Below are 18,041 nucleotides of genomic sequence, written 5' to 3'. Positions count from 1 at the left end.
TCTTGGCTGTCACTTGGCATGGGGACTGGCCAGATCAAAAGCAGAGCTCACTCTCTCCACCCTAGTTGAGCCCTTTGCCCCATGAGAGTGCACTCCAGAGTGATCCTTACAACAGTGCAGGATATTTTGAGAAGCCCTCTCTATTCATGGAACGATCAAGGGTTTCACACCAGGGATACCGATAGCCCAAGTTCCAGCACCTCTGAGACAACATCTCTGGGAAAGAAGTTGTCACCTTGACAGAATTATTGTTTATTTTTTAAATTTTTATATGTATATTCCACTCTTCCTCCAAGAAGCCCAGAGTAGGTTATGTTTGTCCTCACAACAGCCCTATAAGTTAGGCTGAGAGTTAAGTGACTGGCCCAGAGTCACTCAGTGACTTTTGTGGCTGAACAGGGAGTTGAACTTGGGTCTCCCTGCCCTGGTCCTAGTCCAGCACTCTAACCACTACAACATGCTGGCTCCTAGAAAGAGAGATAAGAGATTATAAGCCTCAGTAGCTGACTAATGTCTGGTCAGATAACACAGGGAGTCAACACAGTTCCATAAAGTCTCACTCCTAGGTCCTGCCCTTCAGTTGGAGCAACACACGTTCTAGACCACTGCTCCCTCTAACAGGGATTCCCAGATGTTGTTGACTACAAAAGCAATAGGTTTTGCTTGGGGATGCTGGGAGTTGTCGTCAATGACATCTGGGAATCCCTGTTAGCGGAACACTGTTCTAGACCTAGAGATCTTGTCAGGCAGAGCTCCTGCTTCTCCATCCTTCCTGCTCACCAGCTGCCACTTCTGAAATGTGATATTTGCCTGCCTTAGTCTGCATCACTTGCCTCTGGCTCCCGTCTAGCTGGCCACTTGTTCCCTCCTGACCTCAGAGCTCTGATCCTTGACCAGCTTGCCCAAGGGCTCCCAAAGGTGGGAGCTACTGTAACCCTGATGTCAACCACAGGCCTACTCCAACATGGCAATTCATATGGACAGCAAATATGTGGGTGAAAACTCAAAAGGCAAATAAAGAAGGGAGCAAAAGTGTGGATAGATGGGTGCATCCCTTTCTGGCCTTTGAAAATCACACTCTCTCTCTCTTTCTGGCAGAAAAAAGCAGAAGCGACATCAACAGCACAATGCCTTGTGGCAAACAGAGTCCTGTCACACTTATAAAACAAGAATGTGTACCAAGTGTAGAGCAAGGTGGAGTGATATAGAAAATCAGGAATGGTGAGATTTGGGAAAGGAGGCTTGTATCAAGCATGTGACACACACACACCCCTCTGTGCACAATCCCCACTAGAGTGACTCACGCTGGCCAGCCCTCAAAAGTGGAGACAGTGAAGAGGGCCATCATGCCCGAAAGCACGTTGTCGAAGTTGAAGTCACTGTTGAGCCACATGCGCTCACGCACCATTGGGTGAGCCACATCCCCATCCTTGTAAACAATGAATGTGCCCCTAGAATTTGGGAGGGGAGAAATGGTGGAAGTGACAGAAGAAGACACAGATGGGGTCACAATGGGAGTAGTAACTGAACTGAACTTCATTCAAATCCTGACCCCGACCCCAGGCCTACCTGCAGGAAAACACAACTGCTTGAACTACGAAACCACCCAGCTGCCCTCTAGTCTGTGTCTCAGCCCCATATCTGTCATCTCAGGACCAAACTAGACACTGTACTGGAGACATGTGCACACATTCCTGCCTTCTTGTTGTTTTTACTGAAAAGCAATTGCAGGAGTTGCACTCCAGTTTGAGTGGAGGAACAATGAAAGGGAGAGGCTACTGAAGGAGGAGGAGGGCCAACATGCTGCGCAGCCCCCTATCAATGCTATGGGTGTGCCGGGGCTGCTGCACAACTTCAGCGGCAGCCCTTGCGTCAAGCCTGCTGCACAATGACATTAAAGCATTTCCACTGCAGCACCCCTTTCCATTGTTTCCAGGGGTGCTGTGCAGCTGCCCAGAAGGGCTTTAATGGCATTCTGCAGCAGCACTGTCTGACCTGCCTCTGTAGTTGTGCAGCAGCCCCAGTGCACTCTTAGCTTTGATGGGGGGACTGCACATGTTGTCCCTTGTTGTTGTTGGCAGTCAATCATGACAACTCTTCCTACTCTCAGCATTTTATCAATTCAAAACCATCCTCCCAAAGTTGTTCCTGTCCCCATAGGGGGAAAAGACACAGGAAAGAAGAAGCCAGACGACCATTCATGCATCTTCTGCATAATGGTGAGTCTGGGGTTCAAGTTCTGTCTCACAAGCAAGGCCTAATTCCCAGTCCATTACTCGATCCTCACCCCGATTCTAATTCCTGGCTCTAATCTCAGTTCAGCCACATGTGCGGACCAATTACCTTACAGTACTATTATTAAAATAACAGTCTGTAGCACTTTGCTCTTCTTATTCACTTGGAGTCTGTGCTGGGATCCAGAATAGTTGGGCCAGAGAGCTACAGACAACAGTATTAGCCATGAGCTCTGGAAGGAGCAGAGTGGCCTATGGCAAGTGGGGATATTGTTTATCTTGGGGCTGGTCTAGAGCACTGATGACACTGAGAAGCTCAGGTGGGAAAGTTAACTGAAAACACTTGCTGTCGTACGGTTGTCAGAGAAGGGCATGCACTTACTTGCACTCTTGTGGGGTGTGCTTGGCCTCATCTGTGCAGCTGTAGAATTTGCCCTGCAGACATAAGAGGAGATATAGGATCAGGGAGTGAGGCATCATGGCAGTATTCCATCTCCGGAAAGCTCCTATTGTCCTGTCCAATATATTGCTCCCTATGTTCCTGTTGGAATTTGGAAAAGGTTCTTCGTAGACCAGCTCACACAGGATAGGGCAGAGCAGTCACCTTCAGCCTTTGTAGACAGAGGACCCACTTCTACCCCAATCAGTAACAACACAGTGAGGCAGCTCACACAATCAAAAACTGGGTACGACAAGGATCCTACCCAGCTTTGAAAGCTGTGTGCGCTCCTGGTTTTCGATTGTGTGTGAGCAAACAACTAGGTAGGAGGAGTGGGGAGTGATTGTGTGTGAGGCAGGAGCTGGGTAGGATGGCACAGTTTTACACAGCCTTCATACCCAGTGTTTTACCAATGAAAAGCTGTCCTACCCAGCTCCTGCCTCACACACAATCAGCCCCCTCCACATAGTTGTTTTCTCAAACAGAAACAAAGAACAGGAGTGCATACAGCTCAGCAGGACATTTGTCCTGTCCAGCTTTTGATTGTGTGAACTGCCTTACACTGTTTTTGGCCTGGTTCACACAGTCATTTGAATCTAGGTTTAATGTAGGTTATCAATCACAGTAATGTTGGTAACCCACATTAAGTCTGGATTTGAATGTCTGTGTGAACCAGGCCACAGGTTTTATGGTGGAGCTAGATGCTGTGCTTCGCCCAGGGCTGCTACTGAAAACGGCAACCGTGTGCTGAATTCTCATCCTTCCCCTTGCAAAGTTTAGTCATGCTTTCCCCCCGTCATCATCACTTATGCATTTCCCCATCTCATATAATTGGCTGTCAACAAAGATAAGGAAACAACACAGGTAAGCGTGCTGAAAACAGTTTGCTCCTGCTATCTGATTATGAGATTGAGCACAAAACCTTGCTGGGAAGGCGGGCTGCAGAGGAGGCAGGAACTTGCCTGCCTTCCCTGGCAGAAGAGTGGCCACCATTCTCCCCTCTGCTGCATGCCCATACGAGCTGCGGTGTGGCAAAGGGAAATGAGGGAATGGGAGGGCTCCCCCCTCCCACATCCCAGGGTGCCCTGGGGCATGAGTGTGGCAGCTGCTCTCGTTAGAACACCCACCGCACTCCTCACAGCTACTCCTTCCCCCCTGGCTGGCTGCAGCAGAAGCCTTTTTACCTAGCGGTGATTGCCCAGATGATCGCTGGCCGAGATTAAGAGAACCACAGGTTCATTTAACCATGGCTAAACACCAGGTTAAGAACTGGGGCTTGGTGCGAGGGCAGCACCGGGAGTGACCTTGTTTCCAGCACTTCACATGCACAGCTGAACTCTGCTGAAATTTGGGTTTGGCTGCGCCTGTGAATACCCTATTTATTTAGTTCTTCCATTTAGTCTTATCTAACCTATCTGTCTCCATACTTTTCTGTCTTTCTCTACTTTTCTTCTTCTTTCTGTGTCAAGCATTTTCCTTCTCTCCCCTTCTCTAGGCATATCCCCCCACCATCTCTTTCCAAGACATAGCCATGGCACTGCTGGTGTGGTCCCCCTGCCCCTTAGATAAGATTGTAATCCAATTATAAGTCACAGCCAGTTGAAGAAAAAAATAACAACTTTCCTGTAGCAGGGACCCTTTGATATAAATTGGTTTAATGTATTTATAATTTTTTTTAATTTATGGCTAATTCATCACACAAGTTATATTGGTAATCAATTCCTATATTTATTTCCCTTTGAACCTGAGTTTTGTTCAGAGCCACAGATTATGGCTGGGTTGAGTTGCAGTTCAACAACAGCCAGAGAGCCAAGGTTGCCTACCTCTGGTTTAGAGTGTGGTGTTGATGATCTGTGGTTGAAACAGATAAACCACTCAAGCAGTTTCTATAGTAAAGCATCATCCGCCCAAGCTAGCCAACAGACAACTTAGAACTTACTACCCTACTTTATGCGGATGATGCAGTTATTCTATCACAGACCCCGGTGGGCCTTCAAAGAGCTTTATATACCCTGGGAGTTATTCACACATGACTTTATGCCGCAGGGTATCCAAGGAGCAAATCTACTTCATAGCAGATTCGAGGCAGTTTAATTCGGTGGATTAGGTGGACCGTCCACATAGCTGCTGGCTCCTCCCTGTATTCATTCATTCATTCGTCCATTATTTCTTTGTGTAAACTGCCCTGAGCCATTTTTGGAAGGGCGATAGAGAAATCGAATAAACAAACAAACAAACCACCCCTCCAAAAAAGGCTCATTCCCTGCAATCTTTCTCCTGTGTGTGTTTCCATTGCTTGCTCCGAGTTTTTGTCCAACCAATCACATCCCTGGAGAAGGCGAAAGATGCCTCCCTTCATTATTACATTATTACTTTGCGTGCAGTGGGGTGGGGTGTGCAGTGGGGTGGGGTGTGGACTTGATCCTGCAGGGATGCAGAGCAACAAACCCCCTAGAAAGCAATTGATCCTCTGCAAAGGGGTCTTCCTTGGATGCATTTAGGAAACACAAGCTCCCCATCCAGCCTGGGAAACCAATACCAAATGTCAAGTCCCCTCTGTCCACAGCCATGTCAGTTACATAATAATGCCCCCTCCTCCCCATGTTGACTTTCTCTGCAAGAGAGAAGTTGGGAATGGAAACGGCCAAGAGTCTGCCACTTGTTGCGAAGCCTGTTTGCTTGACTGGTCTCCCGCCAGCTGCCTGCAGCCAGTGCCTGCTCCTGGGAAACTCACTGAGGATGGAGGGGCCGGTGGCTGTGGCAGCAGCAACTGCGATAAGGTGGGTGGGGGAGGAGAATTGGGCAGGGGGGACCCTCATAGATCCCAGGGAGTGTGGGGTGGGTGGCTGGGAGGAAGGCTTCAGGAAGGATGCACCAGCCGGCTGAGATGCAAAAGAGCTCTGAAGGGAAGAGCCTCCCTTATCATTCTGGCCACCCCTTCTGGCTCTTTGAAGCTCACTGTAGTCTCCATTCTGCATATCTAAAGCCTCTGTAAAAAGCATAGGTTTTTGGGGTTCCCCCTGGGGTTCCCCCTGGGGTTCCCCCCCCCCAAAGCCACTGAAACTAGAGGATTTTTTAAAGCCAGACATACTTCGGGCTAAGCCAGAATGTGCAGTTCTGATTCGGGGGGAAACAGAGTCCTGTCTGTACTGGTCCCTGATAGCCTGCAGGGACTTTGGGGTAAATGCAGCTAATATGTGGACTGGCACACTCCATTAGAACTAAAAGCCCTGTGTGTAAGTCCTCTTGGCAGTATTTTGCCAGGAACAAGCACTTGTGATCAACTACACTAAAACCAAAAATACTTACATCTGTGAGGTGCCCAAGAGTTCAAAATTGGTCATTGGAGGGCCACAAATTAGAGCAAGTCAAAACTTTTCTATATTTGGGCATCATTTTTCACACCTCAGGTGAAAGCGCAGTGAGCCCCTTCAGCATGTGATCCAAAATGCCCCAAAGTCTGCATTAGCCATCCAATCTTTTTTCTGCTCCAGTGGTGCACATTTCATCCCCCTAGGAGTAAAATTATTCCTGGCAAAATCCCGCTCTCAACTCCTTTACGGAGCACAGCTCACTCCTCCCTGCACTAGATGTGGTGCAATCAAAACTTTTGAGAAATATTCTTCAAGTTCCTAGTTGCTTACCCAATGTAGTCCTCTGTGTTGAAGCAGCCACCCCCAAGGGAATCCAGGGAATGGTTGACTGTCTTTGATTGCTGGTTAAGGCTAAACTACCATCCTACTGGCTTGGCTCCCCTGATATTGGTGGACAATTTCGACTCATCTTGGAAAAGAGCAGTTCGTCAAGAGATAAATGTATATGGCTTCAGCCTGGAATCTTTATTAAGAATGGGATATGCCCGAGCTAAAGCAGCTCTTAAACAGCATGTCTCTGGCATGGATGCAGAAATAGAACAACCTTGATGCCCAGGGATGTTTTTCTTGGAAGCCAACCATTTAATCTCAATTCTAAGAACTTAAGAGCATAAGAATAGCCCTGATGGATCAGGCCCAAGGTCCATCTAGTCCACCAGCACCCTGTTTCACACATTGGCCCACCAGATGCCACTGGAAGCCTGCAGGGCATGCCCTCCCTCCTGCTGTTACTCCCCTGCAACTGGTACTCAGAGGCATCCTGCCTTTGAGGCTGGAGGTGGCCTATAGCCCTGCTAAATATTTATCTCAAATCACAATTCCGAAATATTGCAGGATGTTCACATTAGCCCAACATGTTACCTACTGCAGTGCTTAAAGGAAAGTTTAGGAAAATCCCATACGCCCAAAGACTCTGCCCTTGCGCATCAAGCATGATTGAAACTACATCACATGTTTTACTGTATTGTGTTCTATGCAGGGATTTCCACCACCATTATATCTCCCCACTTTTAATCAGCTTCCCAGGCCATTCAGTTCTGTTTTATGTATTGTTTAAAAACTTTCTGGACAGAAAGTTATCTCTAAATATCGGCAGGTTTTGTTGGACTGCTAGCGAAATCCAGCAACCAACATCAGCCCCCCACAATGAAAGGCGCTCAGATTTAGTCTGCATAGGGGGACATTGTCAGATACAGTATTAATTGTGCTACTGTATTATGCTTAATTACTTTGTTTTTTCTGACTCATATTGAGTGTTTGCTGGTCTGTAACCGTATCAATAAAGATTGATTGATAGTAAAGTATAAGACAGATTAATAGGGTGATGGTATTTGGAAAGGTTTAGGCCTAGAAACACAGCCACACTTAATGAAAGTGTTCACACTCAACCTATCCTTGATCCAAGCACATATATAGCAATAGCAATAGCACTTACATTTATATACCGCTCTATAGCCGGAGCTCTCTAAGCGGTTTACAATGATTTAGCATATTGCCCCCAACATTCTGGGTACTCCTTTTACCGACCTCGGAAGGATGGAAGGCTGAGTCAACCTTGAGCCCCTGGTCAGGATAGAACTTGTAACCTTCTGGTTACAGGGCGGCAGTTTTACCTCTGCGCCACCAGGGGCTCCTTGGTGGAAGATATACACATCTTCCTCACTCATTTAACCTGATTCTCCCATATGCAGAATTCTTTCACTCTTTACCTTGAACAGCTGAACTCCGATGCACGCAAACATGAACTGCAGCAGGGTGGTGACTATCATTATGTTTCCAATGGTACGGATGGCCACGAACACACACTGTACCACGTGCTGATGGGGAAGAAGAGAGCACAGAGGCTGTGAGATAGCCTTCCCCCTCTCAGCAGTGCTTGCTGGGGGGGGGGGATGACAGGGGATGAGGTGGGAAAACAAAGAGCCTACATTGCCCCATCTTCCACAGACCACATGCCGTGGAAAGGAAGCAAGGGCAGGACTTGCTGCCATCTCAACATTCTAGCATCCTCCCCCATCCTTGGGCTAAATCCCTTACCTTGAGCCCCTTGGCCCGGTTGATGGCTCGGAGTGGACGGAGCACCCTCAGCACTCGCAAGATCTTCACCACAGAGATGGCACTGGAGCTGAGGTTGGAACAGGAAAGAAGATGTGAGAGCTGCCCGGCTAAGAAGAACCAATCTCCTTGCTCCTGCCTCTCAACGTAGATGCCTCATACAACCCAACATCACCCTCTCTTCCTGGACTGGGATGGCCCACTTCATCATCATCTTCTTCTTTTGGAGCCCACTCCAGGCACTTTGCCCACTCAGACTTACTGGATGCCAAAGGAGATGAGCGAAACGCTGACAACTAGCAGATCCAGAAGATTGAACCAGTTCCGGCAGAATGAGCCCTTGTGCAGGAAGGCACCATATGCTGTCATCTGAGAGACAGAGACATGCTAAGTAAGCCCCTGATTCCAAACACCAGGCTCAGCTCCACACCCCTCACAAAAGCTGCAGCTGGAACCCAGAAGCCTGGAAGCTTGTTCCCCCCAAAAGCCTGCTTTTAAACAGCTGACCCAGCTTGCCCACTCAATTCAGCCATTCAAGAGGAAGGATATCAGTAAGGCTGGGCATATGAATGTTGCAAAACTGCATGAGAAATATTAAGGCAGCTCCCACTATCAAAAACTGGGTAGGACAAGTGTTCTACTCAGTTTCAGGGGCTGTGTGTGCTTCCCATTTTCAATCGCACATGAGTAAACAACTAGGTAGGAGAAGCAGGGAGTGATCGTATGTGAGAGGAGCTGGGTAGGACGGTGTTAAATGCTGGTACAAGAGCTGGGCAGAATGGTACCTCCTCCCCAGCTCCTCTCTCACAGATGACCACTCCCCTCTCCTCCTACCTAGAGGTTTGCTTACACACAATCGGAAATCGAGAGCACACACAGCTGCCAAAGCTGGCTAGGACATTTTGCCCTTCCCTATGACTAACCAGAATAATACCAGAATAAATTATGCAAAAGAAGAAATAGATGCAGATTTGGCCAATTTACATGATTTATACAGGATGCAAATTTTAGATTTTCTTGCGGCAGATTTTTTATATTTTAAGCACAAGGATATACCCAGCCCTGTTCTAATTTCTTCCTATACCACTGCCACCTCCATCAAATGCACCCTGTTGAATCTGTGCTGTACCTAGAGCTGAAATCTGGAAACTCTGGAAGCTGAAATCTGCAAGCTTTCTTCTGGAGAACTCAGCCAACACCCCCCCTCCATGCTTGTGAGCGAGTCTTTCCCCCACCCCCCCACACAGTTACTTGGAGCTTATCATGCAGTTGCTAATTCCCTTCTCCCCTGGATTGGCAAGCACAGGGCTCTGAGAGCCCTGGCACTGGCAGTCAGGAGCTGGTTATCCAGTGCCATGCTGTAGGCTTGGCCTCGGGGACAGGTGTCCCATTTTTCTAATGGATGGGCAGGCCTCCTCCATTCCTCCCTTCCTCATCCTTATTCTGCAAGGATCTGGTACCTTGAGCAGGATCTCAACAGTGAAGATGGAAGTGAAGGCATAGTCAAAGTAGCCCAGAATCTGAGTAACAAGAGGGAGGAAGAAGAGAGCAAACAAGAGAAAAAGATGAGGGAAAAAAGAGCAGAAGGGAGAAGAAAGGAAATGCTGTGTGGGGTGGAGCAAGACTCTTCTGCCTCCAACCCCTTCCCTTCCACTTTACCACATGACATTCCCACACAATATGGCTTACATTGTTGCGGAAAGAGTGCGCCCGGATAGGGTCCTCAGCTGCCAGGGAGATGCTGCTAAGGATGATGAAGACAAGGATGAGATTGGTGAAGATGTGGTGATGGATCAGCTTGTGGCAGCCAACACGAAGTCTGGTGAGAGAAAGGAAGGGCTCAACTAAGGCCAGGGCTCAATTAAGAGTTTCCGGGTCTCCTGATGGCCATGCCCTGGCTGAAACTCAGGGGTCAGAGCAGGGGCGTAGCTATAATTGAGCGAAAGGGTTCAAAGAACACGGGCCCCCAGCTCCTGAGAGTCCTCCAGCTCCAGCCCTCCCTATTTTCTTCATTATCTCCCTCACTCTGGGGGGCCGCCAGAGAGAGGAATGAACACGGGCCCCCTCTTCCCTAGCTACACCCCTGGGTCAGAGCCTTGTAGTGAAAAGGCGGTACCTGGATCGGGGTAGGGACTGTTGGGGCAGAGCCTAGAGGCACCTGGTGGGAGCAGTGGATGGCAAATGTCAGGTCAAGGGAAGAGCCCAGCTACCCCAGATGACTCAGGGGTGGCGCCTGACAGATATGGGGGAAGGAGCTAATAGCAAAAGCCCTAAAGCCAAGCTGAAAATAGCTTGGCCCCCTGTGTTCTGTCCCCTTATCCTGAGATTTTATTCCTTCTCGTGTATACCCTGAGAAGAAGGCTAAAACCCTGAAATTTCAGGACAAACCATGAGACCTGGCAACACTAGCTCAGCACAAGGAAGCAAATTGACTTCCCCAGTTCTATAAGTCTGGCCAAGGAGAACCAGTTGGTGCTTCTATTGCCTACTGTTCCTCTGAATGAATGAGTCCCCCAGCTGGGGATCACAAGGAAACCAGGACCCTTGGCAACTCTAAACCATTGCCTTACACTGAAGTTGTTCCCTCTCTCCAGGGATCTTTGGGAAATGTAGTTCTGTAAGGCAGTGCTAGAAGTCTTAACTCCTTCACTAAAACCTATTATTTCAGGATGTTTGGGTTCCTAGGATTCTTTGAGGGGAACTGTGATCATTAAATAGGTTTAAAAATAGGAAGTATAGATATTATGCTCCTAATGGAAAGAAATTCCGGATCTCACCCCTCAACTCCTGCATTCTTGTGACCAGACAACTACTGTATCTTTGCAGCCTTACTTATGGCCAGACTCGAGTAGTGCCTTCCTGCTCCTAGTGCCCCCATCCCACCAGCATGCCTCTCCCCTTTGCATATCCTTCCGCACTCACGGGTTTGTCTTGCTGAGACAGAAGAAGGAGCTTCCATCAGGAATTGGCAACACTTTCTCCTTGGGGGTTTCTTCCAGTTTGTCTACGTGGGACTCTGCCAAACTCTCCTGGTCTCCTCCTTCCTCTTCCTCTTCCTCCTCCTCACCTGTAAGCAGAGCAGGGTGTGTAGGCCTGAGCCCAGGAATCCACTGGAGCTGTCTCCATTACACCAGATGTCCAAGATGAAGGTTGTGCCCCTTTTTATTATTAATTACTGACCAATTAATTATATGGTGCCATAAATGTTCACGGCGCTTTACAGAGCAAAAGGACAATTCCCTACGCAAATAAGCTTACAATGGCCAAGTTCACATGTAGAGTGGAACCAGTGGTTCAGCTGAGCTGCCACAGCCCAGGCACACCTGTGAGCCTTACTTCTGATGTCAGGAATGATATGCTGGGCCTGGGTTTGATGTACAAACCCACCAATCTTGGCATATTCTACCCCACTTGCAGCACGGAAGCAAACATCTGGGCATTTTCCAGATTACGAGCTTTGCGCCGGTAGAAGTATTCCAAGGTGCAGTGGAATGGTGCAACAGTTTCAAACCATGAGTAAAGGGTTGTTCAATGCTTTGTGTTAGGCTGGTGGCCATTCTGCAACGTGGTTTCTGGAGGGGGTGTCTATATTCTCCTTGAACCGTGTTATTTGCCCCCTCCTCTTGCCCCATTTTGGGCCTATGGGGTCGCGGAGGAGGCGGGGAATGACGTGATATTTTTTAAAAAAAACATTATTGTCTCCCTTGTGCAAAGTTGTCAGGGAAGAGGAGAGAAGAGGAGAGCTGGTCTTGTGGTAGCAAGCATGACTTGTCCCCATAGCTAAGCAGGGTCTGCCCTGGTTGCATATGAATGGGAGACTTGATGTGTGAGCACTGTAAGATATTCCCCTCAGGGGATGGAGCCGCTCTGGGAAGAGCAGGAGGTTTCAAGTTCCCTCCCTGGCATCTCCAAGATAGGGCTGAGAGAGATTCCTGCCTGCAACCTTGGAGAAGCCGCTGCCAGTCTGTGAAGACAATACTGAGCTAGATAGACCAATGGTCTGACTCAGTATATGGCAGTTTCCTATGTTCCTAAAGCACCGTTCAAAAACAAAAATTTAATTGCAGCGCTGTATGTCTGCGCAAACACTACAGCGAAAACAAAAAACAAAAAAACCAATGGCGGGGAAAGCGCCGCTCGAAAATGAGAATTTAATTGCAGCATTTCAACCTTGCACAAGTGATCCAGAAAAACAAACAAACAAAGAAATGGCAGAGAGGGCCCCTAGATAAACATCAGGGGAGTTGGGGATTGGGTGGATTTTGAACAAGAAGGTCGCGGCAGGGGAGTCAAAGCAGCTGCCCCCCTTGCTTTGCCCCTGAAAAGTGGTGAGCCAAGCAAGCCTGGGCAGAGCCTCTTGACTCTTAAGGCTCTGCCCAGCCGCCCACTGCTCCCCCTTCTCACAGTGTAAAAATAAGGGGGTGGAGGGGAAAAAAAGATAAAACAAGAAGAGACAAATAAAATCGAAGCAGGAAGGGGCGATATGGGCAGATTGCCCCTCCGCTCAATGAACCGTCCACACCATGCCACTTACACCGGGGCAACATTGTTGCAACCCTCCTACAACAGAAAAATACTGCTACTTTCCTGCAACACAGATGCAACATTGTAGTGCTGCAGCACAGCAATAAAACTCGAAACAGGGCATCAGAAATATGGATGGTACTTCACTCTGCAAGTGATGTCAGATCACAGGCAGTACAGAAGCACGCTTAGCGGACACATTGCGAAACTGTTGCAGTGTGTGATGCGGAAAGCGCCCTGTTGTTCACTTCAAATCTCAGTTACAGATGTCCAGTCCCATGCCACAAGTAAGGCAGGATATGCCAAGATGGGTGGATTTGTATGTCATGCCCAATCCCAGCATATTGTTCCCAATACCGGAAGTAGGGTTCACATGTGTGTCCAGGGCTGCGGCAGCTGGGTTCAATTGCTGGCTCCGCCTGTGAACTCGGCCAATCTAAAATTCAACCCAGGAGGAGGCAATGGATGGAATGAAGGAAAGTAGAGGTGAGAGCAGATTGGAATAATGTGCATTTGGTTCAGTTACACATACTTAGGCTCAGTTACAGTAGTGGATGGGGGCTAAAGTCTTCATGGAAAAGGTGAGTTTGGACGAGAGATTTGAAAGAAAAGAGAAAAGTAATGGGAGTCCTAGGTGTAAGGGGCATCAAGGGAGAAAGGGCAAAATCAACTGAGGAAGCAGGAGACCTTTGGGTGGCTGGACCTGGAGGAGCAAATGTCACAGACAAATGTCACAGGGTATATAAGGATATGAGGGCACAGAGGTAAAGTGAGGGGCTTTGAATGCAAGAAGGAAGAGTTTGTGCTGGGTCCAGGAATGGACAGGAAATCAGAGTTGTTGGCAAGCCTGGTAACAGAGTAGCCCAATCTTTCTGTGCTCCTGATTTGATACTGAACCATGCAGTCAAGAACAGGGGAAAGGTACCAGAAAAAGGTTTGACAGATTTACCCAGGACATCCCTGTGCTTATTGTAGGAAACCAATCTGAACAACATAAACTGTAGTCCATAACAGCAAAGGTTCCAGTTGTCACCACTTACCAGGGAGTGGGACTACCTGTATTTTCTAGTATCTGTCCCTGATAAATGACATCTTTATTTTGCCTTTTGGGGAGATTCTGAAGATACCTTTAAAAACGTTTTAGTGTGCACACTTGTGTACTAGAGTTATCTTCAGCTTTCAACTTCTTTCCCCAAGTATCCAGACATTAAGCCTTGGAAAGTGTGTTGGAAGGGAGCAGATTCTAGATTAGTGTACATGCATGTAAATGCACAAGCACAGACATTAAAGCCAACCAGTTCAGGAGGTGATCCTCGATGTGAGAAAAGAGGTGTTATGAGAACAAAACAGTATCTCCTATTTTCACCTGTGAAGCTTGTCCATTGGTGCCAATGGAAGCCTCTCTTCCAAAGCTAATGGCAGCTTTGGGCAGGGGCAATTTTTTCAGGACTGTGGTGCAGGGGGGGAAATAACAACAACTTTATTTGTTAGCCACCCCATAATAAATTGTTCTCTGGGAGGCTAACAGAGGATTACAACGTACAATAAAAACACATAACATATTAAATCATAACAGACCCCCCCAAAAGTAAAAAGAAAATACAAAATACAATACAAAGCAGCTTAAAAACTGTTTTAGTTAAAAATCAGAACAAATCTGAAAACACAAATTTAAAAATCTGAATTTAAAAGCCCCATTGTGAATTCATTCTCCTTGCATGCTGTGGCTCCAAGCCTAATCACCTCCTCCCTTGACTACTAAGTTGTGTGTGTGTGTCTGCATGCATGCGTGCGTGTGTGTGTGCAAGGACAAACTACATATTGAAATAATTTGTAGTCTGGCCCCAAACCTTGTGTATGGAAACACAAGTATAATTATTACTCATTATTTATTTATTTATTTATTATTATTATTATATATTTGCAGTATATACTCCTTTTGAGACAGCTCTTTGTCTTAGTAGAATAACAATCCTCATGACTCTCATATTCCCAAACACAACCAGGGTTTCTTTCCTCACCTGCTTCTTCACTGCCTTCCTCCACCTCCTCTTCTTCCTCACCACATTCCACCTGAGGAGAAAGCCTCTTTATTTATTTAAAATATGTACATCCCGCCCCTCCAGGACGATACTGTTCTGAATGGCTCCCAAAGACAACAAAACAATAAAACAGATAAAACCATGCAATGAGGTGTCTCTAATTAGGAGGATATGAATGAGAAGACCCCTCTCAAATGCTCCCAGGCCATCACACCATTACCTACTGCACAGATGACCCTTGTGCTCAGTTTAGGGGCTGTGCAGGAAAGGACATAGCAGGCACCTCAAGCTTCTACCTGCATTTTTGCCTGCAGCTGCAGATGGACACAACACGCAATACAACTCAAGTTTTTCCTTTATGCCTCTCATGAGTGAAAGCCACCTTGGGGTCAAACTAGACCTGCAAAATCATGTTTGTTGTTCACATGTCTGCTCCATTCACATCTAAAGCAGAGGCTGGAGGGTCCACATTTTATATCAAAGTGGGCGTGTGGGTGAGGAGAGCAAAAAACCATTGCTTCAATCATTTCTCCATTCCATTGCTTCAAGCACTTTTCTCCTCAGCCAGCTCACTTCTGGTATTGGTGCTGAAGTGAGGGGGAAACAGCTTGAAGGGACAAAGGGCTAATCTAAGGTGAGGTGGGGAAGTCTCATTTGTCCTTACCTCTGTGCTCCTTGTGTTGTAAAAATGAGACTTCACCATCTCTGCTTTAGACACGAACAGAACACACGTGGAGAGAAGAGCTGGTCTTGTGGTAGAAAGCATGAATTGTCCCCTTTCCTAAGTAGGGTCTGCCCTGGATTGCATTTGAATGGGAGACTACCTGTGAGTAAGTACACTGTAAGATATTCCCCTTAGGGGATGGGGCCGCTCTGGGAAGAGCATCTGCATGCTTTCATGAAGAAGGTTCCAAGTTCCCTCCCTGGCATTGCCAAGATAGGGCGGAGGGAGAGTCCTGCCTGCAACCTTGTGGAAGCCATTGCCAGTATGCGTAGACAATTTTGAGCTAGATGGATCAATGGTCTGGCTTGGTATGGCAGCTTCCTATGTTCCTATGATAACAACAAACATGGCTTCCCCCTCATATCTAGTTTGGCTCACATCTGGGGTCCAATTATGGGCCTGACTATAATAGGGTTCACTTCACCAGAAGTTCTCCTACAGAAGCCCTATGGAAATGCATGGGAGCTTATTTGTTTACATACATCTAAGTCATATTTTCCAGCTCAAGGCTATGTACATGAAAGAAAAAGAAGCAAATAATAAAAACAATTGAAAAAACATGCTCCCAAAAGGAAAGAGTCAAAACATGGAGAGGGAACAGCCATGTACAATAAAAACAATTCATTTTTGTAGTAATCAACAAATGCCTTTGGGTGGAACTAGACATTATGGCAACAACATGTCTGTATTTCCAAATATTGGTCATCCCTGAGCTGCTATAAAGTGAAGAAGAGATTTGATGATGATCCAGACTGGTGGAAAAGTGGGAATCCTAGATCCAAGCTGTGCATGCACTCACAATTTTGTGTTGTGAGAACCAGGAAATGTAGGGTTTGCAAGTGTACCCAGCCCACATCAGGCCCAGAGCAGCCATCCCAGATCAAATCCTAGATCACCAGTCTGGGGGCGATGTGAGTTGGGAGTGATTTTAAGCCTCATGTTTCCAGATTCTCATGACACAAAACTGAGTGCGTGTGTACTAGGATTTCCACCTTCCTGACAGTCCAGATCATTGTGGGAATGCACCCTAGCAGGTGTTTCCCTGAATATTTTATACTTACGTTTGTAATTGTGTGGACTGACTGGGCAGTGAAATAATAAATTGTGTATTTGGATTCTGAAAAGTATTGCTTATCTCTCCAGAAGCAACATAGTCAGAACTGAAGTGCGGGAGTAGTTGCTCTCACCTTCACATCTTTCTCTTCTTTCTCATTGCTCTGCTCCCCATCCGCAGCTGGTGTCTCTCTGTATTGCAGCCAGGAAGAACAGAGAAGACAGTGTCGGGAGACAGAAAGGAAAACATTAGACTTTGCCTTTCACCTGGAATCTTAAGGCGAGAAATGGCTTATCTTTGTATACTTCCCCCTAAATAAATTATTGCCTCCCTTATCTTATTCATCCTCATTCCAGCCTGGTGAGGTAGATCATCTGTCTGTGAAAAAGATGACAAACGTGAGTGGAGAAAGACTGACTTTCTCAAGATTACTGACGTGTCCAGGACTGAGCTGGGACTGAGCCCAACTGTGCCAAGTTTACAAACTACACTATAGTCACTCAACTCCACTACCAGCAGGCAGACAAAGGATCCACCTGGTCCAGCATTCTTCTTCCAACAGAAATCAGGCAGATGCCTTTGAGAATCGAATAAGAAGGGCATTGAGATGTCAGATTTTCTTTATTTGTCCCCAACCAACAACTAGTACTTAAAGTTTTCCTGCTGCTGAATGCAGAGGTTCAATTTAGCTAGCAGCTATTGTTGGACAATCCATATAACATTCTTCTAAAGTCACTATTAGCTCATCCCCAACCCCTCCCAAAAGCTGCAGAGATTATTTAGGAACCCATCTTCTACAAGATTTCATTGGCTTTCTAGACTGAAAGAGAACCCAGAGCTCTTGGCTCTCTCTTCCACCCTTGCAATCCACATTCCATTACACCCCACTCTTCTCCTTGTATTGGGACAATTCTCACTTCTCCTTGTTCTCCTCCTCCTTGGAGGTATTGATATTGTCTCCATCTGCAAGGTTATCCACAGCAATGGCCAAGAAGACATTGAGTAGGATATCTGAGGTTGGACAATCAAGAAAAGGTAACCTGAGCCACTGATGCAAAGGGAAGCTACCCTGAGCCCATATGTTCTCAGAACAAGCATGCCAATACTCACACATTTAAGTGCCCCTACCTTTGCTACTTGCCCAGCTTGGAGTCTTTTTTAAAAATGTAACCGTTAGAGTGAGATACAATCATTTGGCAGCATTCATGCAGTGATGGAAAGCCTGATTGCCAACTTTCAGCTTTTTAAAAGCCAAATTCTGGGTTACGGCCCATTTGACCCACGAGTATACCCCTCAGGTTCTGGCCATGCTGCTTTTAGGGGCCAGAAAGACTGAAGTGGGAACATAGGGACATAGGAAGTTGATTTATATTGAGTCAGATCCTGGTCCACGTAGCTCAGTATTGTCTACACTGACGGGCAGCAGCTCTCCAAGGTTCCAGGCAGGATTATTTTCCAGCTGTACTTGGGGTGTTATGCCAGGGATTGAACCTGGGAGCTCCTGCATGCAAAACAGATGCTCTAGCACTGAGCTATGGCTCCATCCCCAAATGGGGTTTGCACTTGATCATAATGCTGATACATAGCTGCCACTT

At 47.0% G+C, this 18,041-nt stretch overlaps 1 protein-coding gene across 10 annotated transcripts in view; it reads right to left on the bottom strand.

Annotated features, from left to right (window-relative positions):
* Positions 1 to 18,041, bottom strand: part of CACNA1F (calcium voltage-gated channel subunit alpha1 F) — a 92,244-nt gene that overhangs the window by 39,298 nt on the left and 34,905 nt on the right. For 8 of the 10 annotated variants that reach the window (XM_053292876.1, XM_053292872.1, XM_053292873.1 and 5 more), the window contains 11 exons: positions 17,364 to 17,457; positions 16,580 to 16,637; positions 14,648 to 14,699; positions 11,025 to 11,169; positions 9,792 to 9,921; positions 9,563 to 9,622; positions 8,365 to 8,471; positions 8,085 to 8,172; positions 7,757 to 7,864; positions 2,617 to 2,669; positions 1,305 to 1,451 (listed from right to left, as the gene is read on the bottom strand). In XM_053292876.1, the coding sequence (XP_053148851.1) occupies positions 1,305 to 1,451; positions 2,617 to 2,669; positions 7,757 to 7,864; positions 8,085 to 8,172; positions 8,365 to 8,471; positions 9,563 to 9,622; positions 9,792 to 9,921; positions 11,025 to 11,169; positions 14,648 to 14,699; positions 16,580 to 16,637; positions 17,364 to 17,457 (1,042 nt within the window). The remainder of the gene's footprint in view (positions 1 to 1,304; positions 1,452 to 2,616; positions 2,670 to 7,756; positions 7,865 to 8,084; positions 8,173 to 8,364; positions 8,472 to 9,562; positions 9,623 to 9,791; positions 9,922 to 11,024; positions 11,170 to 14,647; positions 14,700 to 16,579; positions 16,638 to 17,363; positions 17,458 to 18,041) is intronic. The other 2 variants (XM_053292878.1, XM_053292874.1) reach the window with 2 other exon arrangements.

This window comes from Hemicordylus capensis, chromosome 2, assembly GCF_027244095.1.
Source record: "Hemicordylus capensis ecotype Gifberg chromosome 2, rHemCap1.1.pri, whole genome shotgun sequence".
NCBI lineage: Eukaryota > Metazoa > Chordata > Lepidosauria > Squamata > Cordylidae > Hemicordylus > Hemicordylus capensis.
This window is presented reverse-complemented; position numbering and strand designations above follow the sequence as displayed.